Here is a 26,479-nt window from a genome sequence, read left to right as displayed (position 1 = left end):
TCTCCTACGTGGAACCGCTGTGTGAGTACTTTGCCAACGAGTCTCTCTGCTTCCAGGGATCTGGTACTCGCTCCTCAAGGGCCAGTTCTCCCTATCTCGGGGCTTCTCCATATCTGGGACTCTGTGAATGTTCTATTGTACTCATTATCTCAGCTCTCTCCACTACACCACTGCTACAGGAGGAACCGCTGTTCCAGCACCCTGGGGAATACTAGCCTAGCCGGGCTACATCTTCTATTCACTACTGCCACCTCTGGTGGCTTCTCAAACTGTCTAAATAAAGATATAATCTGTGTTTGTGTGTCCAGAGCTGAGCCTGACCTGTGGCCCCTCACAGGACTTCCCCCCGTGGGTGTGGTCATCTGCCACAGTGTCCAAGGGTCCACTCAGATCTCACTAATTATAACATACAGATCTAGAATGGGCTGAAAGGAACCTTTTTTCTTGGGAACCACAAAGTAAACCTCCACTCCCGATCATCCCAGGCCCAGCAGGGGAAGAATCCCCCCCCCCCCCCCCCGACCTGAGAGGTGCCTCAGCTCGAGGCTTCTTAGCCGAGCTCGGACTTCTGGGTGGCTGATCGCTTACCCACTGCTTCCTTCTTAACGAGGTAGGCCTCCTGCAGCAATAACACAAAATCTGCAGAAAACCTGTCAGGCTCACTGTCTTCCTTATCTGCCAGGTCCTCTCCTGGTTCCCCTGCCACATCTCTATCTTCTCCAGACACTTGCTGTATTGGAGAAAGCAAAGGAGGGGATCCCTGCACGCCCTGTCCATTACAGACTTCCTTCCATGTGGAGGCAAAATGGCTGCTGTATCCTTCAACCCTCCTGGGGCCTCCTGGACAGGGCCTGCAGACTGCATGCAGCGTCCGCCCGACACAGGCCCAACAAACTTTCCTGCGCTCTGCATTAGGCACCATGAAGCATATCGCGGCCCTCACCCAAAAATAGCCCTGAACGGGAGAAAAAAGAACTCCAATTTTTTCTTTTTTTTTTAAAATAAGTTCAGACTGCAGGTTTTCACCTCTATCATCTGCTGGAGACAGATAAATACTGAGGGACTGCAGGTGGTACTCTCGGTTAAGTGGCAGTGCCTGAAAAGTTTTTATTTCCTGACTCCATTTGCTAGTAGGGATGCAAAACCCACTTGTCTAGACTGATCTGGGGTATGAACAGGAACTGTCCATATTGGGACAAAGACTGCACATACTTTTTATTCGGGGCTTTGCATCATTCTCAGAGCAGAAAGCAAGTTTGCTTACCATAAACAATGTTTTCCATAGATATCAAGATGAATTAGCCATTACATGTGGGTAATGTGGGTAATGTCCTCCAGCAGCATAGAACCCAGTGCAGGGAAATACATTCTTTGACTCCAGCAGCATAGAACAGACTTGTTTCTCCAAGCTTGTAAACCTTTGAGCTCTACTGAACATGTGTGGGAGTCCCTGCATAGGTGTTCCTCATGAACCTTCTCAATCAGTATCGGCGTTGAATCTAGCTATGTAGTTGACTCACCAGGGTGGTGGGTGGGTATTCCATGGCTAATTCATCCTCATATCTATGGAAAACACTGTTTATAGTAAGCAAATTTGCTTTTGCTATTGATAAGCAGACTGAATTAGAAATTATAAGCTAAGGGTTGCAGCAGAGCCATACTTAATCAACAACCCAGACTCCACCATGGAGAGTGGATTACAGTGAAAATAGATTGCATAAAACTGCTTGTCCAAACTTGCTCTCTGTCCTTGAAAGGTTTTCAAGTCAGTAATGGGACATAAATGTGTGGCCTGAAGTCCACGTTGCAGCTTTGCATATGTTTTCAATTGGTACTTTTCACAGATGAGTGACAGAAGAAACTATGACTTGTACCTGATGAGTATTAATCAAGCCTGGAAGTTGCAATCCTGCCAAGTAATAGCAGCGATGAATGCACTCAGATAACCAGTTGGATAAAGTTTGCTTAGCTACTGTAATCCCCAGATTGTTAGAGTCATAGGAGACAAAGGAGAAATTACTGTTTAGCTCTAATGAGGGCAGGCCAATCTCCACCAGTGGGTTATACATCTCTGCCAACAGATGGAGACTGAGTAAGAAGCTGATGTCACTGATATATAGTCCAGCCCCAATATCAGCCTGCCAGTATTCTCTGTAAAAACCAAACTGAGGACAAGCTGATTATACTTGAACATGATTATTAACAATCAACTACTCATGTTTCCAACCCATCAGGAACATTGAGCTCAGCCAAAATTAGTAACTTACTCACTAAACTGAAGGGCTAGATAAGCCACTTCCAGTCTTCAATGAATAGCAGAAACAACACTCTGCAATGTCCGCCCCAAAAAAGCGAACATTGGCAGCCGAGGGCAGGTTGGGGATTGGCCTGCCCTCATTAGAGGAAAGGAAATTATCAGGTAAGTAGTAATTTCTCTTTCCTCTGAATTCAGGCAGACCAGTCCCCAACAGTGGGATGTACCAAAGTTACTCCCGAAGAGAGCAGGAGGCTGCCAGTGGTCAATACCGCCTGCACGAATACAGTGTCCTCCCTAGCCCGAACATCCAAGCGGTAATGCTTGGAAACAGTGTGCAAGGATGACCACGTCGTCGCTTGGCAATTCTCATCAGGTGACAATAAAGTTCCACCCACAATACCACCTGAGCCCTCGTGAAATGCGGTCTAACCTGCATTGGCAAAAGAATCTCAGTAGTCACATAGGTGGCCATAATGACTTCCTTAACCTGTGTCGCCGGTGCCCCCTGTTTACAGACACCATGGAGCACAAACAGGCGACAGGACTTCCGGTCAGATTTAGTAACCTCCAAGTACCGTAGCAAATGTTACTGACATCCAAGGAATGCAAAAGACAATACTCCGTGTCCTTCCCCGTCCCTGTTCAAGGTGGGCAGGGAAATGGACTGATTCAAATAAACTCCAAAACCAGTTTTGGTAAAAATGAAGGCACAGTCCAAAGCTATACCACTCCCAGAGTCATATGTAGAACAGACTCACGGCAAGAAAGGGCATGCAGTTCAGAAACCTGACGTGCCAAATAGATTGCCACCAGAAAAACTGTCTTCAAGGTAAACAGCCACATGGAAAGACCACGCAGAGGCCAAAAGATCAGACCTGCCAAAAATTCCAGGACCAGATTAAGGTCCCACAAAGGCACCGGAAGCCACAAAGGAGGACAAAGATGTTCAATTCTCCTCAAGAACTGAGACATATCGGGATGTCTCAGTTCTTGAGACACTGACTCAAGAACTGAGTCAAGTGGCATCCCCTATAACAAGCGAGGGCTGCCACTTGAACCTTCAAGGTGTTAAGGGCCAGCCCTTTATGCAATCCATCCTGTAAGAATTCCAAATTAAGGGAATATCCACCTTGAGAGGCTGAGAATCTCGCTCAGTACACCAGGCCTCGAAAACTCTCCAAACTTTAACATAGGCCAGAGACATGGAAAAAGAAAATTAGTTCTTACCTGTTAATTTTCGTTCCTGTAGTACCACGGATCAGTCCAGACAGTGGGTTGAGCCTCCTTTCCAGCAGGTGGAGACAGACTAAAACTTGAAGGATGCCCTATATCAGGACAGAGCCTATCCTCTAACCCTTCAGTATAACGTATGTCAAAGCAGAAAAAACAACAAACCCAAGAATAGGGTCAAGCAAGTAACCATAAAGCTCAAAGGAGCAACTATAGAAAAAAGTAGAAACATGGTATAATCATACGCTCTTGCATAAACTTGGTATAGAAATGACCAAGGCTTCCGGTATAATTGCTCAGTAATCTTGCACAAAGTGAAATATGAAAATCTGCAAACCTGCAAGAAAACAAGCTTCGAGAGGACAGAAAAACAGACAGGGAAGGGCGTCTGGACTGATCCGTGGTACTACAGGAACGAAAATTAACAGGTAAGAACTAATTTTCCTTTCCTGTACATACCTGGATCAGTCTAGACAGTGGGATGTACCAAAGCTTCCCTAAACTGGGTGGGACCGAGACAGTCCCGCTCGAAGCACTTGCCGCCCAAAGGAACCGAAAACCGGAGCGTGCACATCCAGACGGTAGTGCCGAGCAAAAGTGTGCAGAGACGTCCAAGTGGCGGCCCTGCAAATCTCCTGCGGGAGACAGATTGACTCTCCACCCACGAAGTAGCCTGAGAATGCAGAGAATGGGCCTTGAGACCCTCAGAAAGCGGACGACCTTGACAAAGATATGCCGAGGAAATGGCTTCTTTCAACCACCGCACAATCGTGGTCTTAGAAGACTGTTTACCCCGGTTGGGACCACTCCAAAGGACAAAGAGATGGTCCGATACGCGAAAGTCATTGGTGACCTGGAGATAGAGAAGCAAGACTCGTTTGACATCTAGCCAACGAAGGTCGCCACCAGCCGTACCCGCAATCTCCTCCGGAGAGAACGCGGGCAGTTCTACCGACTGGTTGACATGAAAAGCGGAGACAACCTTAGGCAAGAAGGAAGGAACCGTCCTGAGAGAAACCGCAGAATCAGAAAAACACAAGAAGGGCTCCCGACAGGACAGCGCCTGGAGCTTGGAAATCTGGCGAGCAGAGGAGATAGAGACCAGAAAGACAGTTTTGAGTGTTAGATCCTTGAGCGTAGCGTGGCGAAGAGGCTCAAAGGGAGCCTTACAGAGAGCACAAAGGACTAGGTTGAGACTCCACGACGGACACATGGCATGAGAGGGGGGACGAAGGTGCCTAACACCCCTCAGGAAACGAATCACGTCCGGGTGAGCAGCTAAGGAATGACCGTCCACCCGACCCAGGAGAGAGCCGAGCGCAGAGACTTGAACGCGTAGAGAATGGAAGGAGAGGCCCTTAGAGAGACCCTTCTGAAGAAAAGAAAGAACCAGAGGAATCGAGGCGGAGCGTGCCGGAACACCAGACTCCGCACACGCGGACTCAAAAACTTTCCAAATGCGCACATAGGCCAGAGAAGTCGACTGCTTCCGGGCTCGCAGCAGGGTAGAGATGACCTCCTTCTTATAACCCTTGCGCCTCAGGCGACGCCGTTCAAAAGCCAGGCCGCTAGACAGAAGCGATCGGCCTGGTCGAAAAATACAGGCCCCTGCCGGAGGAGATGAGGAAAATGAGCGAGTCGCAGGAGCTCGTCCACCGCTAGATTGATGAGATCCGCGAACCACGGTCTTCGCGGCCACTCAGGAGCGAAGAGAATCACCTGTCCCCGGTGGAGCTCTAGTCTCCTGAGAACTTTCCCCACCAGTGGTCACGGGGGAAACACGTACAGAAGGATGTCCGCTGGCCAAGGTAGAGCCAGAGCATCCACGTCCTCTGTGCCGTGCTCCCTCCAGCGGCTGAAGAACTGATTTGCCTTGGCATTGCGCAGAGTCGCCATGAGGTCAAGGTGAGGAGGACCCCACCTGTCCACTATCAGAGCCATGGCCGTGCCGAGAGCTCCCACTCTCCCCGGATTGAGCGACTGCCGGCTGAGGAAGTCAGCTTGAACATTTTCTTTGCCTGCTATGTGAGAGGCCGCAAGGCACTGTAGGTGACGCTCCGCCCAAGAGAGGAGACAGCTGGCTTCCAAGGCTACCAGGGGACTGCGAGTGCCCCCTTGGCGATTGATGTAGGCCACTGTGGTGGAGTTGTCGGACAGGACTCTTACCGCCTTGCCGCGGATCAGGGGAAGGAACTCCTGAAGAGCCAGGCGGACCGCCAAGGTTTGCAGTCGATTGATGTGCCAGCGCAACTGAGTCTGCGACCATGTTCCCTGGGTGGAGAAAGGCAGACCGCACCCCAGCCCAGGAGACTGACGTCCGTGGTCACTATCGTCCACTGTGGAGCTTGAAGAGGCATCCCTTGCAGAAGATGAGGAAGAGACAGCCACCACTGTAATTCGTCGGCAGTAGAATCCAAGAACGGAAGGACTACGTGAAACTGCTCCGACACTGGCTGCCAACGGGATAGCAAAGCTTTCTGCAACGGACGCATATGAGCAAAAGCCCAGGGGACAAGGTCAATGGTGGAAGCCATGGATCCCAGGACTTGAAGATAATCCCAGGCTGTCGGAGAGGGTAGCGCGATCAGATTCCGGACCTGATCGATCAGCTTGAGGGCGCACGCCCGTGGTAAGAAGACCTTGCCTACTCGGGTGTCGAAGTGGGCTCCCAGGAATTCCAACTCCTGGGAGGGCTGAAGCTTGCTCTTGGAAAAGTTCACTATCCACCCGAGGGAGGCAAGGAGCTCCAAGACGCGATCCACCGCCCGTTGGCAAGAGGTCTCCGACTTGGCCCTGATGAGCCAATCGTCCAGATAGGGGTGGACGAGAATCCCCTCCCAGCGCAGGGCCGCCGCTACCACTACCATGACCTTCGTAAAGGTGCGAGGAGCGGTCGTGAGGCCGAAGGGGAGAGCTCGAAACTGGAAGTCCTGGTTGAGGATGTGGAATCGGAGATACTTCTGGTAGTTGCGGTGGATGGGAATGTGGAAGTACGCTTCTGTGAGAACGAGAGAAGCAAGGAACTCTCCGGGGTGGACCGCCGCAATGACCGCACGCAGGGTTTCCATGCGGAAGTGGGGGATCTTGTGGGCCCGATTGACCCTCTTGAGGTCCAGAATGAGGTGGAAGGACCCGTCCTTTTTGGGCACGGTGAAGTAAATAGAATACTGGCCTGCGCCAATCTCCTTTTCCGGAACTGGGACCACCGCTCCCAGATCCAGGAGTTTGGAGAGAGTCTGGACCACCGCGTCCTTCTTGGCCCGTCCGCAAGGCGAGAAAAGAAAGAGATCCGGCAGGTCCCTGACGAGCTCAAAAGCGTACCCGTCTTTGATAATGTCAAGGACCCACTGATCCGATGTGATCTTGACCCATTCCTCGAAGAACAGGGAGAGGCGTCCGCCGAGGTAAGGAACCGAGGAATGGGTCAGCTGAACTTCAGTGCGTGGCAGGTTTAGAGGTGGCACGCACGGGATGGCCCTCACGAAAGGGCCGCCTGCCATGAAAAGACTGCGACCAGGACTGAGCACGAGAAGAACCCCTCGCAGAGCCGCCCCGCCCCCGAGAAGCGAAGCGAAGCTGGCCCCTGAAACGAGAGCGGGAGGGCGCGAAGGACCGGGAAGACTTAGGGCGGTCCTCTGGAAGCTTATGGACCTTGTTGTCAGCCAAGGAGTCCATAAGCTTCTCGAGATCCTCTCCAAAGAGCATCTTACCTTTGAAGGGCAGCGTGCCCAGCCGAGTCTTCGACGACTGATCAGCCGACCAATGGCGTAGCCTAAGGAGCCTCCGGGCAGCCACCACCAAAACCATTGCCTTCGCCTGCACACGGACCAGGTCGTAGAGGGCATCCGATACATAGGCGGTTACAGCCTCCAGATGTTCGGCTTGCTCTGCCTCTGCTGGCAGAAGATCCCGGGCACAGAGTAACTGTTGAACCCACTGAAGGCCTGCCCGCATCATGAGGCTGCTACAGCAAGACGCTCGGACCCCGAGGGCCAGAACGTCGAAGATACGCTTCAAGTGAGCCTCCAACTTACGATCCTGTGGATCCTTCAGAGCTGTGGAACCTTCCACCGGAATCGTGGTGTGTTTGGCCACCGCAGAGACATAAGAATCCACCGAGGGATATCGCAGCAGCTCCAAACCCTCCTCCGGAAGGGGATAGAGCTTATCCATCGCACGCCCCACCCGAAGCGCACCCTCGGGGACCTCCCATTCCTGCAGGATAAGGAGCTTGAGCATGGGGTGGAAGGGAAAGGCCGAGGCCGGAGCCCGGAGTCCCCCCAGGACCGGATTCATATCCTTAGGAAGCGAGGCCATGAGATTATCCACGGAAGGACTCTCCAGACCCAGCTCCTGCAGAACAAAGGGCAGGAGGGGCTCCAATTCCTCCTTACGAAATAGACGAAGGGCTCTAGGGTCATCCCCCTCTAGGGGGGGCATCTGCTGAATCCGAGGAAGCGGCGGGGTCCGAGGACCCGGGAGACACCGGGGGGGGGGGGGGGGAAGGGGGGGGCACCCCCAGGACCACCCGCACCCGAACTGGTCCCTGGGGCTCCGCAGCCAGTCCGGCGGTCAACGGCACTGAGCAAGGGATTTTTGGCGGGGGGGGGGGGCAAGGGGGGGGGCTTTCGTCCTGCTCATGCAAGCTAGCTAAATAAGATTTGTGCATGAGGAGGACGAAATCCGCTGAAAAAGGGACCCTGGATTTGCCGGGGGGGGGAGGAGGAGGGGTGAGGAGGGGTCAGGACCCCCCTCCTGGGGACCCACGGGGGCAAAATTGGGGGCTAAATAAAAAAAATCCGCCCCCCAGCCCCAGGGAGCACTGAAATCGGCCCCGACGAAAAATCCAATATGGCCGCCGTTCCCGGGCTCTGCCGACCCGGGAAAGGCCTGGCCATGCCGGGAGGAGTGGAGCCCCGAGCTAAATTTGCTTGTCCTGCCGAGGAGGGACCTTCCCCACCCGGCAGGCAAGCAGTGCAGAGACCCTGCCGCGAAAAACGCGAAGAGGGCAGCCCACAAGAAAGGCAGGCTGCCTGCCGAGACATAACAGAGCCACGGCTGAAGAAAAAAAAGGAGAAAAAAAGGTTTGATTGACAGCCTGCACAGCAGGAGAGAGCAGGAGGGAAACCTGCTGCCTCCTGCTAGTCTGGCTGCCAGTTCAAGGCCTGCTCTGACCAGAAAAAATAAAAAATGCTGGTCAACTGCTGCAAATAAGTTAGAGGTAGGTGAGTACCTGCAACTTATTTAAAGTTTAAAACTTTTTTTTTCCTTTTTTTTTTTTACTGAGCGCAGCAGCGGGTCCAAAAACCCTCTCGGCAGCCAGAGGGGGGGACGAGGCCCAGAGAGACTCGGTCCCCACACCTGGAAGCATCCACGGACTCAGGCTATGCAGGGAATCCCCTGTTGCAAAAGGGGCAAAGCCCCCCTGAGCCGGGCAAGAGCTGGGAGACGGAACCGTCTCCCACACAGAAAAGGAAAAAGCACTAAAAATAAAAGGGCAACTTCCCTTCTCTATTTCTTTCTTTTTTTTTTTAAACAAGCGAGAATCAAAAGAAATACTTGCTTGAGCCTAGCAAAAGACAGAAAGAAAAAGGCTGACTAGCCTACAGCAGAGAACCGAAGGGGAGATGCTGCACTTGCTGGAGACAGACGAATACTGAAGGGTTAGAGGATAGGCTCTGTCCTGATATAGGGCATCCTTCAAGTTTTAGTCTGTCTCCACCTGCTGGAAAGGAGGCTCAACCCACTATCTGGACTGATCCGGGTACGTACAGGAAATGTCATTATCCAGGTCATCCAGGTCCAAGTCCTCCAAACCACCAGCCAATCCAGGGTGGTCCAAGCCCAGGCAACACAAGTGGTCTCCTTACCCCCTGGTCAAAGAGGTCCTTGGTGCCTTCCTAGTGGGACAAGACTGATGGCCCTCAAACCGCTTAGCCCCCGCACTCTTCTTGGCTAGAAATGCTTTGTGCATAAGAACAAAATCTGTGGAAAATCCCACATCATCCTCCTCTTTATCTGACCCAGGGCTAGCCTGTTCCTCCTCCCCCAACTCCTGTCCCGAAGAAAGCACTGGCAACAATGGAGGAGGAAATCTCTGGGCTCCAGGTCAGCCCTTCTCCTGGCTGACGCTTTCCATCTACCTGAAAGGCCCTCCAAACCCCCTGCAGAGTCTGCTGGCCAGAGACTGCATGGCCCTTTGCTCAGGCTCAATCCCCCCAGAGGTCCCTTTACCTCCCCCAAGGCACAATTTGTGGCATAATGCCGCTGAATTAAGCTGTCCCTGGAGCAGGCCGCAATTGCGACACCCTTTCCTGTGCTGGAAACCTGCTGCCGGCGCCATCTTGAACACATGCAGGTGGGCTTGCTAAAAATACCACGAATCGAACTGCAAGGTTGCAGCACACGGCAATGAAAGGGGAACATGGACCAGCACTACCTTCGATTCCCTCAGCAGCCCGCTGCTACTCATGGTCTCCGAATTGCTTCCTTCCCAGCTCGGGCCTGCCCTGCGCCAAAAGGCAAGACACGAATGCTGCCGCTGCAAAACATCTCTTTTCTTTTTTTCTAAATCTCTTAAAGAGATAGCAGCCCAGCAGAGAACAAAACCAACAGGAGGAAAAAAATCAGGATACTTCAGAGGGAGCCAGGACCCCTGGCTGTCAGATCCCTGGAACCGCTGCGGGTCAAGCTGCTCAGGGATCAACAACCCCCCACTTGCCTGGCTCAACCTGAGGGATGGCCCATGAAGGAACCTAACACCTCAAGGAGCGTCTCTTCTTCTTGTCCTAAATAGCTTTTTAATATAATCCTTTATCTTTATTTTTTTAAACTCCAGACTGCAGATTTACACCTCTGCTATCTGCTGGAGACAGAGAAATACTGAGGGACTGCAGGTGGCACTCTTGGTTATGTAGCAGAGCCTCAAAGTTTTTGGTTCTCTGTCTCCACCTGCTGGTAGGGATGCAAAACCCACTTGTCTGGACTGATCTGGGGTACAAATAGGAATGGATAATAGCACCAATTTTAAAGGTGCTTCTTTTTTAAATGAATATTTTATTAACTGCTGGTATTTTTACCTTTTGCCTTCCATTAACCCATTTTTGCCAAAACGGTTCATACTTCAGGTTTTTGGGATCCACAAAGACCATCCCACAGCGGGATACAGTTGCAGGAGAAGCATATTGTAAATCTCCAACCTACGCAAAATAAAAAGAAAATAAACGACTCTTAAAAACTGCACAGTAGCTACACACTTCCATTAATTATTGACAAAGTAACACTCACTGTACCTCAAATAACAATGCACAGTGTGACTGGAGCCGGATACGTTCCCCATTTGCTAAGGTCAATAACTTGTTGTCATCCATTACAGAATTCATATTTTCTACCCAAAGAGCATCGACATCTCCATCAAATAAAATGTATCTGTACAAAATATAATTGTTTACATTTAAAAACACAATTAAGTGGAATTACATTACAATGTACTGCCTTTTTAGATCACTGCCTTCTGAAAGCAAAAAATGAGAGGCAATATTCAGAAGCCATTTAGATGGATAACTGAAAAATTATCCATCTAAATTTATTTATTTATTTATTTATTTTTAACTTTTATATACCGACATTCCTATATAAAAATACAAATCACACCGGTTTACAATAAAACATAACTTCGCATGTGAGCATTACATAGAACAATCAACAAATTATACTAAAAAGCATACATTACCTTTGTCAGAAATGTAAAACAATTATAAAGAAGAAATTGTTAACAAGGGATAAAAGATAACAAGGGGAATATTTAAAACTAGGGGATGCACGAAGGGGTGCACAAAGGGGAATGCGCTTTTAACGGATCAGCGAGCGATATGAGAAGCCGTATGAGGTTAAATTCTAGCTGTATAACGACTTATGAAGCTAGAATTTAGTCGCATAAATCAGGGACAGGCAGGAGGAAGGCATTTTGGGAAGGGGCGGATTGGCCTATTGGGGGATCGGGCATCCCCCAGTGGGCCGGTCGCTCCCATCACGTGATTTTTTTTTTTTTTTCAAATTCCCGGCCAAAGATAAGAAGAGGGCGCTGCGGCCCGAAGAGAAACCTGCGGGCAGGGCCGGTGGAAGCACTAGGCCTGGGCCTGAGGTGCCGCGAGCAGTGGTATCCCGAGGGGAGCCAATGCCCCCGGGCGCAGGGAGGCTAATGCGGCGCTGCGACAGGCAAATCGGCAGGGCCGTGGTGGAGCTCACGTCACCACGGCCTGAAGAAAAAGATTGCGTTTAAACACGCTGATGCTCCGCCTCCTTCCTGCCTGTGCGGCCCCGGAAGTAAACGTTGCCGGAGCCGCGTGGGCAAGAAGGAGGAGGAGCATCAGCGCGTGCAGAAGAGGAGCAGCGCTTACGGGCCGAATCCCAAGTTGCAGCGGCCAGAGAAGAGGAAGAAGCCCGGTAGCAGGGCTGCCGCGGCCCGAGAAGATCAGGGCCGCTGCAGAGCCCATCCTGCGGCGACCCGCGAAGAGGAGGCCCAGAGGTGAGAGAGAGGCTGAGGGTCTGTAGAGTGTGTGTGTGTGCGTGTATAATATGAGTTGAGAGGTTGTGTGTGAGAGTGAGGTCCTGAATGTTTGCAGAGACAGCATGTGAGAGCCTCTGTATGTGTGAGAGAGACAGCATGTGACAGTGAGAGCCTGTGTGTGTGTGGGTGTGTGTGTGTATGAATGATTGTATGAGAGAGAGCATGTGACAGTGAGAGCCTGTGCTTGAGCAAGACAGCATGTGGGAGTTAGAGAGAGCCTGTGTGTGTGAGAGTAAGACAGCATGTGCAAGAGAGAGACTGTGTATGAATGATTGTATGAGAGAGAGCATGTGAGAGTGAGAGCCTGACTGTGTGTTTGAGGGAAGAAGATAGATGGAGAGAAAAGAAATAGAAAAAAAAGACAATATGAAAGGAACTGGCAAAAAAATAAGAAAGGGAAGGTGGAAAAAAAAGCCTGTCACCAACCAATTAGAAAACTAAGATCAGACAGTAAAGGTAAAGGTAAAACAAAAATAAAATTACTTTTTAGTGACTGGCACATGTAATCTTTGGGAATGTGCACTTTCTCAATGCGGATCTCACAATGTACGAGATCAGCATGGAGAAAGTGGACCCCACGGGGCCTGCACAGAGGAGGCAGCAGAATGGGCTTCAGTGTCAGTAGCAGCAATCGGCACCTCCCCAATAGCCATGTGGCAGCAGTGACAGTGGCAGTAGAGGAATGAGAGAGGTTCCGAGGTTGCTGGCAAAAGAGAGTGGGGGTCTGTCTTTAGTGTGTGCATGTGTATGAATGGGACTCTGCCTGGGGGTGTATGTGTGTGAATGCATGGGTGCCTGCCTGGGGGTCTGTGTGTATGAGAATGAATGTGTGCATGCCTGTGGGATGGGAGGGGAGTGGTGTGAAAATGAATGGGAGCCTGCCTGGGGGTCAGTGTGTGTGTATGAAAATGACTAGGAGCTTGCCTGGGTGTGTATGTTTGAGTGTATGTGTGAGAGCATGAGTGTGTATGAGAAAATCCAAGGGAGTAAGAGTTTGTGTGTGGAGGGGGAGAGAGTGTCTTAGAGCTGACAGTGTGTCAGTGTCAGTGAGAGCGAGAGGTTATGGTGGATATAAGAGCATGAATGTGTATGTATGTGACAGTGTATGTGTGAGAGAGAATGGACATGTGAGTATGTGTGAAAGAGAGAGGATAACCTCCTAATCCTCGACAATATCAGGGTGACTGGAAATCAAGAGCTCCCACAGAAGGGGACAGCAGGGGCATTTTAAAATCCTTATTAGTTTTAATTATTGAATATTATTTGATATCTGCTCTTTTTGAAATATTTTATTGGTGTTATATACAAATTTTTGAAAATTTGCCTGAGTTAAATTACTGGAGGTTCTATTCATCAGCAGTTTTGAAATATATATTTTTAGTATGATTTTCCTATTGTGATGTTTTATAATTCTTGATTTTATTATTTGATGTTTTATGAGGAATGATGGTATTTTCTGTTTTTCCATTCCTGCATTACATACAGTCTAACTTGTTGTGATTTCCAGTTCAGTTTGTCTGTGCATATTTTATGGTCCCTTTATTCTGTATTTGGTGACTCACCAAATTGTATCACATCATGCCAGTTTACATTAGAACAAGGGGTGCACAGAACAATAAAACTATAACTAGTGCATCAAGGTTGCAGTTACAATGAAACAAAGGTAATAGAACTGGGAGAAAGAGAAAAGAGCAGTATAGGGTTATCATAAATTAATAATTATTTACAGTGTCATATACTCTGTGTAATATACTCTGCCCACTTTCCCAACACCTCTCTCTCACCAAAGCGAGAGGGTTTTTCCACTCCTTGGACTGTAATAGTTCACTTGCATTCTATCTAGATTGCACTACACTCCATAGCAATTCCACCTAACTCATTCCTTCTGTGGCAAGAGCCAAGCTGCGAGTTCCAGTGGGCAAACAGACCTATTCCTCCTAATTGATGGTCTGTAACTCTTTTTTCCTACCAACAAACAGACATTTCACTACAACACTGTGTGTAACCACACTCTGTTCCATCTGTCCCAGCCTCCATAGCTTACCTTCGGCCGGTGCTGCTTGTACATATTTATCAGGCTGCGACCTGGAGCTCTCTCCATACCTTCGCAGCCATTATTGCTTAGATACAACTAGCCGGCATGCTCCATGTTTGGCCAGTCCGTCTACTCAGATTCTTTTCGGTTTAAACTACCCAACATCCTTCCACCAACCCGTTAAGGGTTTCAGGATGCCCTCCGTTCCAAATTCCACCCCCGTCATTGCGCCTTTTGCGCGTCTTGGGTGCATTTGGTGCACTCTCGGGCATCCTCAGCTCGGTACTCACCCATATGTGAGGACTACCATCCTGCTTGTCCTGTGAGAAAGCAAATGTTGCTTACCTGGATGGCCCACGCCATTTTTAAAGATGGCGCCGGCCATCCAGAACTCCCTCCATGTGACAGGGGCCAGCCAATGGCACGGATACCCTGTCACATGGTAAGGGCAAAGGCCATCGGCACCATTTTGATTATTGGCAGCCGACGGCCCGAGAGCGGGAGATCGCTCTCGGGACCCCCACTGGACCACCAGGTATCTGTAAAATGTTTTTTTGGGGGGTCAGGAGGGTGGGGGAAGCAAAGGGATTAGTTTTAAAGGGTCGGGGTGGGTTTTTTGTTTATCGGCTCAGGCTCAGCCGATAAACAAAACCACGACAGGGCCCGATGAAAACAAAACCCACATGTGAATTGGAACCGGAATCCGAACCGATTCCGGTTCACATCTCTAACACACGCCTATGCACACGAGAAAAGAACTGCTGCAGTGGCCTACCACACGGCTAAGTAAAGCCTACCTGCACTTTCAGCGGGTTTAGGCCCAGATCTATTTAACATCCAGCACCAAAAATCATCAGCCTGAAGAGCTTCTCAACAGCTCAGGCCTCTTGACTGGCCAAGAATCCATGGAGACTGGGGCCAAGAGCCAGCATCTCGCTAAACACGCTTTTCACATAAACAAATTAAAACTGGCAGAAGACCTCTACCAAAACCAGAGACTCCTCCTCAGTGGAAGTGCCTCTCTGCACCTCTGTGGAACAGGGAACCACTGGCGATACTTGAAGAGGGGATTCCTCTGCCTCTCTTGTCTAAGCTGCCATGGAATAAAAAATGGCAGCCATTTCCACGCTATCGCAAAAGCCTCAATATTAGACCCAGTCACCCATGAGGCTTGTTCTACCGGTGTGGTCATACTTGATGCAGACTCCTGAATGCTTTTGCTGCACGCACATGCTGTTCCTCCCTGCACCTGCGGCACCACAGCACCTCAACGACAAGCAGGAGACAGTCCCTCGGAATTACATAGCCAACACCTGGTCTCCTCTGAAGACAGAGAAGCTGCTGAAAAACCCCATCGCCCAAACTGCTGAGGTAGCTTCCCTCTTGGAACCTCGCTGCTGCACAGATTCCTCTACTAGTTCCTTGTTCTCTTTTGTTTTTACTGAGAACAAATAAAGATACATAGAAACCAATACTTTCTTTTGGTGCAGAGGTACAGGTTTCAGGAGATCAGGCTGCATGGCAGATCAGAAAAGAGCGAGACCACTGGCTATATCAGTCTCCTTTTGCCAAACTTTAGCGACCCAGCCCAGGACAAACCATATAAAAGGGATACTTCCTTGCTCCATTGGGTTTGTAGTGGAGAATTTCCATCAGGTTTCACCGCTGTCTCATGGGGGATTAAGAATCTGGACCCCACAGACCACGGACCGAGCTATTAGAAGTCACCAATCCCTTGCTCGTATGCCTCAAACCAGGGGGGGTGGCCACACCAGGACCTCACAACCTCCTGGGAGGATCCAGAAAATTTGCCTTTTAATCTTTTTTTTTTTTCTTTCTATCCAGACTGCAGGTTTTACACCATCTACCATCTGCTGGAGACTGAGAAATATTGAGGGACTGCAGGTGGCACACTGGGTTATATACAGTGTCGGTGAAACTTTCTCTGTCTCCATCTGCTGACAGAGAGGCAAACCCAGGAGTCTGGACTGATCTGGGTATGTACAGGACACTGAAGATTATTCAAAAGATACTTCTGCAATGGCTTAAGTTCATGTTATGATAGCATCTCATTGGCTTTCAGGTTTCCTGCCATTGAGATTCATGAAATATATTACACTGAGGGGGTGCAATGCTGAATCCACCAGGAACTCAGGGGTTAATTTTCAGCCACTGTCCCTACTTTAGATGCAGATACTCCAATTGATTCCAACTAGTTCTTGGGAAAGATTTGATTCAGTGTGGTTGGAAGAGGTAGAAAGAGTCATGAATGTTTTAAAGAATTCCTGTTGTCCCCTTGATCCTTGTCCATTCCATATAATTTATGTCTTAAAAGATATTTTTGGTGGATTATTGACTAGTTTATTTAACATTTCTTTAGAAGAAGGTCTTGTACCTGACACACAATTGTGAGAACGGTGTTTAAAAGAGGGATCTTGTCATCAAACTTGTCATTAAGCTATAATCCCATTTCAAATTTAAGTACTCTGGGCATAATTTTGGAAAAATTAATTTATAAGCAGTTTAACAAACTTTTGACTAACAATAACATCCTTCATAGCCTATGATGTGGTTTCTGAAAAAAACATAGTACAGAAACATTAATTTTTCTTATGGATTTTGTATTTCACCATCTAGATGCTAATGGAACAGTGAATGCAGTATTTCTAGATATTTTCTCAGCATATGATACCATAGCCCATGACATTCTGTTACAGCGCCTGAGGAATATTGTTATAGATAGACAGACAAGTTTATGAATGGTTTACATCTTACTTGTCAGGGAGAAAGCAACAAGTTAGATTTCAAACAACATGTTCAGAATAGCATGAACTGAAGTGTGGAGTCCCGCAGGGATCTATATTATCGGCAGCTTTATTGAACCCTACTTTGCTTTTTGATTGAACAGTTAGAAGTAGAATTCAGAGTGTATGCAGATGATTTACAATTCTATTTTCCAGTAACATCATCGTTGCCCAGTCTGGTTGCATACATCTCAAAGTGTCTTACTGTTATTTCCAGTTGGATGAAGGAAAACAACTTGGCCCTGATAAAAACTAAGGGGTAGATTTTCAAAGGGTTATGCGCATAATATACACGTGTAACACCCAAAAACCTACCCCTGTGCACGCCAAGCCTATTTTGCATAGGCTCGGCGGCGCGCGCAAGCCCCAGGACGCACGTATAAGAACATAAGAACATAAGAAAATGCCATACTGGGTCAGACCAAGGGTCCATCAAGCCCAGCATCCTGTTTCCAACAGTGGCCAATCCAGGCCATAAGAACCTGGCAAGTACCCAAAAACTAAGTCTATTCCATGTAACCATTGCTAATGGCAGTGGCTATTCTCTAAGTGAACTTAATAGCAGGTAATGGACTTCTCCTCCAAGAACTTATCCAATCCTTTTTTAAACACAGCTATATTAACTGCACTAACCACATTCTCTGGCAACAAATTCCAGAGTTTAATTGTGCGTTGAGTAAAAAAGAACTTTCTCCGATTAGTTTTAAATGTGCCCCATGCTAACTTCATGGAGTGCCCCCTAGTCTTTCTACTATCCGAAAGAGTAAATAACCGATTCACATCTACCCGTTCTAGACCTCTCATGATTTTAAACACCTCGGGGCTTTCAAAAATAGGCGGGGTGGCAGTCCCGAGTGCTCTGGCATAGCGGCCGTGCCGGAGGTTTGTGTGCTGGCAGCCGGCCGGCAGGTGTAACTTTGACAACAAAAAGTAGGGGGGGGGGATTTAGGTAGGGCTGGGGGGAGGGTTAGATAGGGGAAGAAGGGGAAGGTGGGGGAGCCAAAAAAAAAGTACTCTCTGAGGATGTTCCGATTTTGGAGCTGCCTTGGAGGGAACGGGGAAAGCCATCGGGCTTCCCCTAGGGCTTGGCGCGTGCAAGGTGCACAAGTGTGCACCCCCTTGCGTGCGCTGACCCCAGATTTTATAACATGCGTGCGGTAGCTAGCTGCTGTGACGCCGAGGCTCAGTGTGAGGCCTGGCGTGCAGCCGAAGGCCCGGCGACCGCCGCTGTGGGACGCCGGGGCCTAGCTGGACTTGCACGGACCGCGAGGGAGACAGGTCCAGGACCTGCTGTGGAACCCTGAAGGTGAGCGGTCCCGTGTGCGGGACGACCACGGGTGGGGCATGTAACAGTATCCCCCCTTCTAGATCTCCCCCTACGCGGCTGGGGTTTCTCAGGATTCTGTCTAAGGAAGGTCTTCAAGAGATCCTTGTCAAGGATATTCTGAGAGGGTTCCCACGAGTTCTCCTCGGCCCCATAGCCCTCCCAAGCTAGGAGATACTCCCATTTGCGTCAATGTCGTCGGACATCAAGGACTTCTCTTACCTGCAGAGAAGTATCAGGTTCTGCGAGACGCGTGGAGCTGGAGGGTCTTTACGAGAGGGCCAAGACAAGACAAGAGGCTTCAACAAAGACACATGGAACGTGTTGTGGATGCCCAATGAAAGGGGTAGCTGGAGCTAGTAGGAAACGGCTCCCACTCTTCCGAGTACTGGAAAAGGACCGATATACTTCGGGGCCAGCCAATGAGTCGGAAGTCGGAGAAGGATGTGTCGGGCATCCAGCCAGACTTTCTGGCCAGGTTGGAAGAATGGAGCAGGTCGTCAATGGAGATCCGAGGTGCGTTTAGCGTGCTCAGCAGCCTGCGAGAGAAGTTCTCTTACTCAAGTCCACATTTGGCGGATGGTTTGAGTCATGGATTGTGCTGCAGGAGATGGAACCATCACAGTAACAGGAAAAGGCAGACGGGGTTGCCTTCCGAAGACCACTGAAAAAGGAGACGTTGGTGGCTGTTGCAAGATGAGTATTATGTGACAGCTCGGCCCAAGGGAGAAGGTCTGACCAATCATTCTGTTGGTCGTTGACGTATGAACGTAGGAACGTTTTCAAGGTCTGATTAGTTATCTCGGCCTGCCCATTGGCCTGAGGGTGATAGGCCGAGGTATAATTCAAGGAATACTGAATTTCTGACATAGGGAGCGCCAGTACTTAGTGGCGAACTGTGGTCCCCGGTTGGAGACAATCTCCTTGGGGAGTCCATGAAGTTGAAAGATGTTTCTCAAGAAGAGTTTTGCTAATTCCGGGGCTGACGGAAGATCCGGCAACAGGATGAAGTGCCCCATCTTCGAGAAACAGTCGATTATGACCCAAATCACCATGTTGCCTTGCGATGGGGGAAGATCCGTGATGAAATCTGTTGAAATACTGGACCAAGGTTCAGTAGGCACTGAGAGTGGATGTAGCAAGCCCCAAGGCTTTCCTGTTGGCAGCATTTGTTGTGCGCAAGTGGGACAGGAGTCCACATAACTCTGAGAGTCCTGTACCATGGTTGGCCACCAATAGTGTCGGCGCAGCATCTCCAGCATTCTGGCATGGTCAGGGTGACCTGCCAGCTTTGAATCATGGGCCCACCTTAAAATCCGCTCTTGTAGTCGGTGAGGGACGACAGTCTTCTCGACTAGAACAGTAGTGGTTGCTGCTATTGATATACAGGCAGGATCGATGATATAACTAGGATCTTCCGGAAGATCCTTGGGCTCAAAGGATCGAGACAGCGCTTCAGCTCTTTGATTCTTTGGAACCAGGATGGAAACAGAGATTAAAGTCGAATCTCTCAAAAAACAAGGCCCAGCGGGCCTAACGGGGATTTAGAAGCTGAGCCTCTTTGAGGTGCTCTAAGTTCTTGTGATCCGTGAATATAGTGAATTTATACTGCACCCCCTCCAACCAGGGGGGCCATTCCTGAAGAGCTAACTTCACTGCTAGTAGTTCACGATCGCCAACTGTGTAGCGTTGTTCTGTGGGGGTGAACTTGTGTGAATAGAAGGAACAAGGAATTAACTTGCCCGTGGGCGAGTTTTGACTTAGGACAGCCCCGGCTCCGATTGCTGAGGCATCTACCTCCACTACAAACGGACATTTGGGATCCGGGTGATGGAGACACGGACAGGAGCTGAAGGCATCCTTGAGCCTCTGGAAGGCCGCGATGGCTCTAGGTGTCCAGACTCGGGTATTGGCCCCCTTCTTAGTCATCGCTGTAAGTGGGGCGACCATGGAGGAGTAGTTGGCAATGAAGCTTCGATAATAGTTAGTGAAGTCTAGGAACCGTTGCACCCGAGGATTGTACCCCTCGAGGGGGGGGGGTTAGGAAGCAGCGGGTCAACATCCGGATCTGGAATTGGGACCGGCGGCGGCTGTGGCGGATCCAGAGGCGGTGGGACCCCTGGGACCACCCTAACCCTAACCGAGTCCTGGCCCTCCGGCGCCTTCGGAGGTTGCAGAGGAGAAATTCCTGGGTTTTTTGGTGGGGGGGGGGGGGGCAGGGATGGATCTTCCTCCTGCTGTAAGCTGGCTCAATAGGACTTGTGCATAAGAAGCACAAACTCCGCGGAGAAACAAGACTTCGACTTCCCGGGGGGAGAGGTAGGAGGGGGGATAGGGAAAGGTCAGGCACCCCCTCCAGGGCATGAGGGAGTCTCAAATCCAGAGGAGAAACTAAAAAATCGGGCTCACCTTCCTCCTGCACATCCGATTCTGCATTTGAGCCTGCTTCCAAGATGACTGCCGTTCCCGCGGTTTTCTGGGCCTGGAACAGCCAGGCCACGCAGCGGGGAACTCGCCCTTGGGTCGCTGTGGGCGAGGGAACCGATGAGGGACCCTCCCCATCCGGTAGGCACCCTGAACAGAGGCCTCCGCGGGAAAAATGTGTGGCAGACTCTCCACATGCTTTACAGGCGCTGGAACGCAGCATCAGCGCTGAAGAAAAATAAATTTGCTAAAAAAGTAAAAACAGCTGAGCTGTGCAAGGCTGAAGTCGGACAGCAGAAGCAGCAACTGAACTCTGCACACTGAGGGAGCTGTCCACAGTTCTTAAAAAGTAACAAATACAAGTAACAAATACAGCCCTGCTTGTACCCTTTTTTTTTTTTTTAAACTGCTCAGCAGCCAGGGGAAAACCACTCCCTGAGAGGGTACTGTTTTACAGTGGACAGATAGATAATGGGGGAGGGACCAGACCACCAGTATCACCCCAGATGGTCACCGGGAAAATGGGGCCTAGGATGGGCAAGCCCCCCCCCCCCCCCTAGGCTCCCAGCAGAGTGAAGAGACCGAACTGTCTCTGTGAGGAAAAAAAGGGAGAAAACTTTCAAAGTCCTCTTTTTTTTTCTTTTTAAACAAGAATTTAATACTTGCTTGATCCAGACCAAAAGTAAAGAAAATCCCCTCAGGGAAACTAAGGGAAGAAGAAGAAGGGGGAACTGTAGGTTCAGCTGCCTGCACCTGCTGCAGACAGACGAATACTGGAGGGGTGTAGGGTAGGCTCTGTCCTGATATTGGATACCCTCACAGTTTTGGTCTGCCTCCACCTGCTGGACAGGAAGCCCAACCCACGGTCTGGACTGATCCGGGTACATACAGGGAAATAGGATGTAAACTAAGCAATAACAGAACCAGAAAAGCCAAAACTGTTAACATGGTAACATAGTAATGACGGCAGAAAAAGACCAAAATGGTCCATCTAGTCTGCCCAGCAAACTTCCTAAGGTAGTAACTGCTGCTCCATTTTCTTGCATGCTTAGGTACATACGTGTGGAATTTTGTCTTTTTAAAATCTCTGTGGCTCGCATACGTGCATATGGAGCATTTTCCATAACATGAAAAGCTCAAGAACAAGGGAACATCTCAAAGCCAAAGGGTAGAAAGCACAAAAAGAATGTGAAAAAATACTTTCTCACTGGGAGGTCGATTTTAAAAGTGCTGCTTGTGAAAAAATGTCCACTTTCACTACGGAGAAACAGGATGAGCAGTCCTATACTTAGTGATGTCATCGCCTGGCATCTTATGTGGAAAGTATCAGCTGATTAGCTAAAAGCCTAGAAAGCTTAAAAATGCTCCATACGCACATATGCAAGCCACAGAGATTTTAAAAAGCCAAAATTCCACATGTATGTACCTAAGCATTCAAGAAAAATAAGAGGGCAGAAAAGGGGTGGGGCATGGGCATTTGGGGACAGGAGAACACTTATGTGCTAAATCTGTGTTTTAAAACTGGAAACTGCAGCGCGCATTTTCAAGATATCCACGTAACTTTTAGGGCTTATAGGGCAGGGTGGGGGGTCTGGGTCAACTGGGTGAAGAACCAGAAGGGTCTGATAGGCCTTGATATTAACTGGACAGACTGGAGGATTAATTGGAAAACTGGGAATGTGCCTTGCACGAGCATGTTTTAAAATCCGCTTACATACGGGTGTAAAAGCCAACAAAGTCCTATGGAAGACACTTGCTAGCTTTGCTCGAATAACCTCTTAAAATTAGGAATATACTTACCTGCAGTTGGTGTATTTTAAAACATACACATGCAAGTCTGTGCACAATTTAAAATTCCAGCACACCGTTGCTCATGTGCTCATACAGACGTGGATGGGTACATGCTCGCTTGTTTAAAATTACCGTCTGAGAAGGGGACACTTGGAACAAATTTCTAGTGGAGATTACAGGAGCCAAAACAGTGGCAGAATTCATCAAGCATGCATGGGATAGACACAAAGGAGTAGATTTTAAAAGGTTGCGCACGGGCGTACATGTACGTGCACCATCCAGCGCGCGCACACACACACCTGATTTTATAACATGCGCAAGCCGCGCTGCCTTCCTCCATTCCCTCCCCCCTAACCTAACCTTCCCCCCCTAGCCCTACTCTAAACCCCCCCCCCCCCCGACTCTTGTCTTACCTTCTGCGCCTGCCTCCGGGCAGGTGCAAGTTGCGCGTGCCGACAGCCTGCCGGCACACGATCCTCCGACACAGCGGCAATGGCTGCTATGTCGGAGGTCTCTGGCCCCACCTGCCCCGCCCATGGACCTCCCCTTTTGTAAAGCCCCAGAACTTACATGCAGCCCGGGGCTTTACGCACATCACCGGGCCTTTTTTAAAATAGGCCCGGCGCGCGTAGAGCTTTGAAAATCTACCCCAAAGGGTCTTTAACTGTGGAAGGGTGGAGAAGACCACAAATTAAATAGGATCTGTGACAGTACTATAGGCAGACACAAATGGGCAAGCTGGGTAGACAAAATGGTCCATTTCTGCCACGATTTTCTATGTTTCTATATAATATTTAAAAAAAAAAAACAAAAAAAAACAAACCATAAATGTGAAATCACAATTGCTGCTGCATGATTCCTTTCAAGAAGTTAAACAAAATGCTGCACAAAAGTTCTAAATGTTGACATTGTGAAACTTTATGATGTTTACCTTCTCTCTTTTTTGTCAGTAGGTTTATTGATCTCCCGGAAGATGTTTGATAAAATCCCATCGGTCCAGTCTCTTGTAGTTGGATCCAGGATACCGTACAGCTCAATTACGCTCATGGCTTTTGGGTTCAGGGTATACAATTTAGTAGTTAACCCAAGTCTAAAAAAATATTAAGAAAAAGATTTGATGGGGGAAAAATAAGTGCCCAATGGTGAAAAAAATATAACGCATGCAAATTAAATTTCATAAGGCACTGAAAATGTAAAATTGTTCTGAATGACTGATGTATTGTTAGAAAAAGGAGCATTGTTTATCTGCACCATAACTGTAGTGCTCCTCAAGGTAAAGCAAAGTTGCTTACTTGTAATAGGTGTTCTCCACAGATAGCAGGACAAGTCAGCCAAACAAATAGGTGATGTCCCCAGACAGCATCAACACAGAACATGTTCTCTCAGAGCTCAGAAAGATCTAGAAGTGTTTTTGAGCATGCACGGGGATACCTGCATTGCTGCTAGCCGCACAAGTCTTTTCATTCATTTTACAAGCTAAACTTCAACTCTCTGGGGAGGAGGATGGTATTGTGTGGCTGAATTGTCTACTTCTATAGAGAACACCTGTTGCAGCTAAGCAACTTTGTTTGTTTTTTCTCTGGATAAGCAGGACTAAATTCAGCCACATAAGTGGGGATTCCCAAGCTGAGGGTAGCAAGATATTTGATTTTTGATATGCGATGTTGGAATTGCAACCCAGAGTAGAGCAGATGAGTGGCGTTTTGAAGTATTTAGTTAAATAAGCTGTTAAGTACTGCCTGGCCAAAGTAACTGTCTTTACTGGAGTAAATTTCGAGACAGTAATGTTATTATATTTATTTATTTAATTATTTTTATGCCGACATTCATGACAGGTCATATCGGTCCTGTCAGTCCTGGTCGTGCTCCGTCGGGCCGAAAGGGGATCAGCTGGAGAAGAGGCCTCACTTAAAGGCCCCTACGGCACGAGATCCTGAGGTCGGCAGCGCGCCCGGCCTCTGATTGGTCGGGGACGTGGTCGGGCCAAACGTGGGAGGATCGGTTCCTGCTGGTGGTCCGGAGGTGCAGGTCGATGGCCTAGGGAGCAGCTTGCGTCGGATAAGGGACGGCGGAGGTCAGTGAGGGGGGGGGGGAGCCCAAGCGCGTCCCTAGCACCTCTTTTTTGACAGGAGCGGCGGCGGGTTTGACAGTCGACGCTCAATTTTGCCGGCGTCGGTTCTCGAGCCCGCTGACAGCCACGGGTTCGGAAACCGGACGCCGGCAAAACTGAGCGTCTTTCGGGACCTCCAACTTAATATTGCCATGATATTAAGTTGGAGGGTGCACAGAAAAGCAGTTTTTACTGCTTTTCTGTGCACTTTCCCGGTGCCCGGAGAAATTAGCGCCTACCTTTGGGTAGGCGCTAATTTCTGAAAGTAAAATGTGCGGCTTGGCTGCACATTTTACTTACTGAATCGCGCAGGAATATCTAATAGGGCTATCAACATGCATTTGCATGCTGCGGGCGCTATTAGGTTCGGGGGGGGGGTTGGACGCGCGTTTTGGACGCGCTTATACCCCTTACTGAAAGCTAGCGCGTCCAAAACGCGTGTCCAAATGCCGGCTAACAATGCGCTCTGTCAGAGCGCACTGTACTGTATCGACCTGATAGGAGACAAACACACACTAGTTCTTTTATTAGACAGTATACTGAACCACCAGAGATGGCAGTAGTGAGCTGGCAAGCTCGGCCGGGATGTAGTCCCTCATATACTGGAACAGCGATCCCTGGAGGCTGAGCTGAAGAGAGACTGAGATATAGTGAGTAGGCAGGGTATGAAGATGGTAACACTCACACAATGTCCCAATGAAGCCCAGGAGCTAGAAAGTATAGGCCCTCGAGGAACGAGTACTTGGTTCCAGGGAAAGCTCAGAGAGAATGATGGTAACTCACTGATGTAGCTAATATAGTTGGTAGTGAAGACTTCCAGGCAGAGGAGTATATGAAGCAAGTCTGGGATCAGGGCCCTCGAGGAGTGAGTACCGGTTCCAGACTGTCACCTGAAAAAAAAGGGAGAATGGCTATGGGTGTGACCCTATTAGGTGAGAGGTGCTTGGAGGGCATGCCCAGTACAGTGGAGGATAAGTTGCTGAACCAGTGGGAAGAGGATGGACCCTGTGGATATGGGAGCTCCAGGTCCTGTCTGAGAGTAAGAGCTCCAGACACTTCTCTGGAAGAGGGTAGGCAGAATTCTGGGAAGTGCCTAAGAGATACTGTGAAGGTGGGCAGACCTAGAAAGTGCCTAGTGTTTAAATTACTGAGAGTGGATAACAGGCAGATGTCTGGGAAGTGCCTGGTTAGCTGACACTAGAGATTAGTCTGTGTTTGCAACTGTGTTAGCCAATCCTGACTGTGTTGAGTGTGGCACTGTAAATAAATGCATTGAAGTTACAGCAGAATCTGAGTGTGATTCCTCAGGCTCGTGCTTGATCGCTTGAGTGCCACATGGTGATATACCACAATAATACTTAAGTGCACTCTGATAGAATTTAACTTCAATCCCAGAAACTAATGGTTGGGATGAAGACGTGTCCTGTTGTACTGTATTACGAGATTTGGGAATATGACTAGTCTTAACAGGCTGAGAAATGGCTAGGCATAGAAGCCAAGGAAATCAAATTTGATGTGGCTAAAATGATGCTATTAGTATCATCTCGGCTTTGTCCTTTCTTAACTTGAAGATTGGTTTGGATATGAGCAGTACTGGTGAAAAAGCATACATCAGTCCTTGATTCCATGGAATACAAAAAGCATCTGATGCGAGGGATTCAGGCACTGGTCTTTTCAAGCAGTAGCTAGGGAGTTTGTGGTTGAATGGAGCTTCAAAGATGTGCACTTGCAGTATTCTCCAGAGTCAAAAGAGAAACCGCATTGTGCTGGAATGGAGTCACTATTCGTGAGGTTGAAGATGACTTAATGGATCCACCAAAACATTGACTATGCCCAGGAGATGAATGGCATTCAGAAATGTGTTCCTTTTTTTTTTAAAACTTTACTTTTATCAATTTTAACAATTTTAGGCCAGGATTCATCATTCCTTGCGGA

The 26,479-nt window shown here is 49.0% G+C and overlaps 1 protein-coding gene across 1 annotated transcript in view; it reads right to left on the bottom strand.

Annotated features, from left to right (window-relative positions):
- DNAH10 (dynein axonemal heavy chain 10) overlaps nt 1–26,479 on the bottom strand; it is a 952,322-nt gene that overhangs the window by 404,137 nt on the left and 521,706 nt on the right. Inside the window, 3 exon segments of the mRNA XM_029571350.1 lie at nt 10,567–10,686; nt 10,780–10,915; nt 23,366–23,524. Coding sequence (XP_029427210.1) covers nt 10,567–10,686; nt 10,780–10,915; nt 23,366–23,524 — 415 coding nt within the window.

Source organism: Rhinatrema bivittatum, chromosome 11, assembly GCF_901001135.1.
Source record: "Rhinatrema bivittatum chromosome 11, aRhiBiv1.1, whole genome shotgun sequence".
Classification (NCBI taxonomy): domain Eukaryota; kingdom Metazoa; phylum Chordata; class Amphibia; order Gymnophiona; family Rhinatrematidae; genus Rhinatrema; species Rhinatrema bivittatum.
Note: the sequence above shows the minus strand (reverse complement) of the source record. Positions and strands in the feature narration are given on the sequence as shown.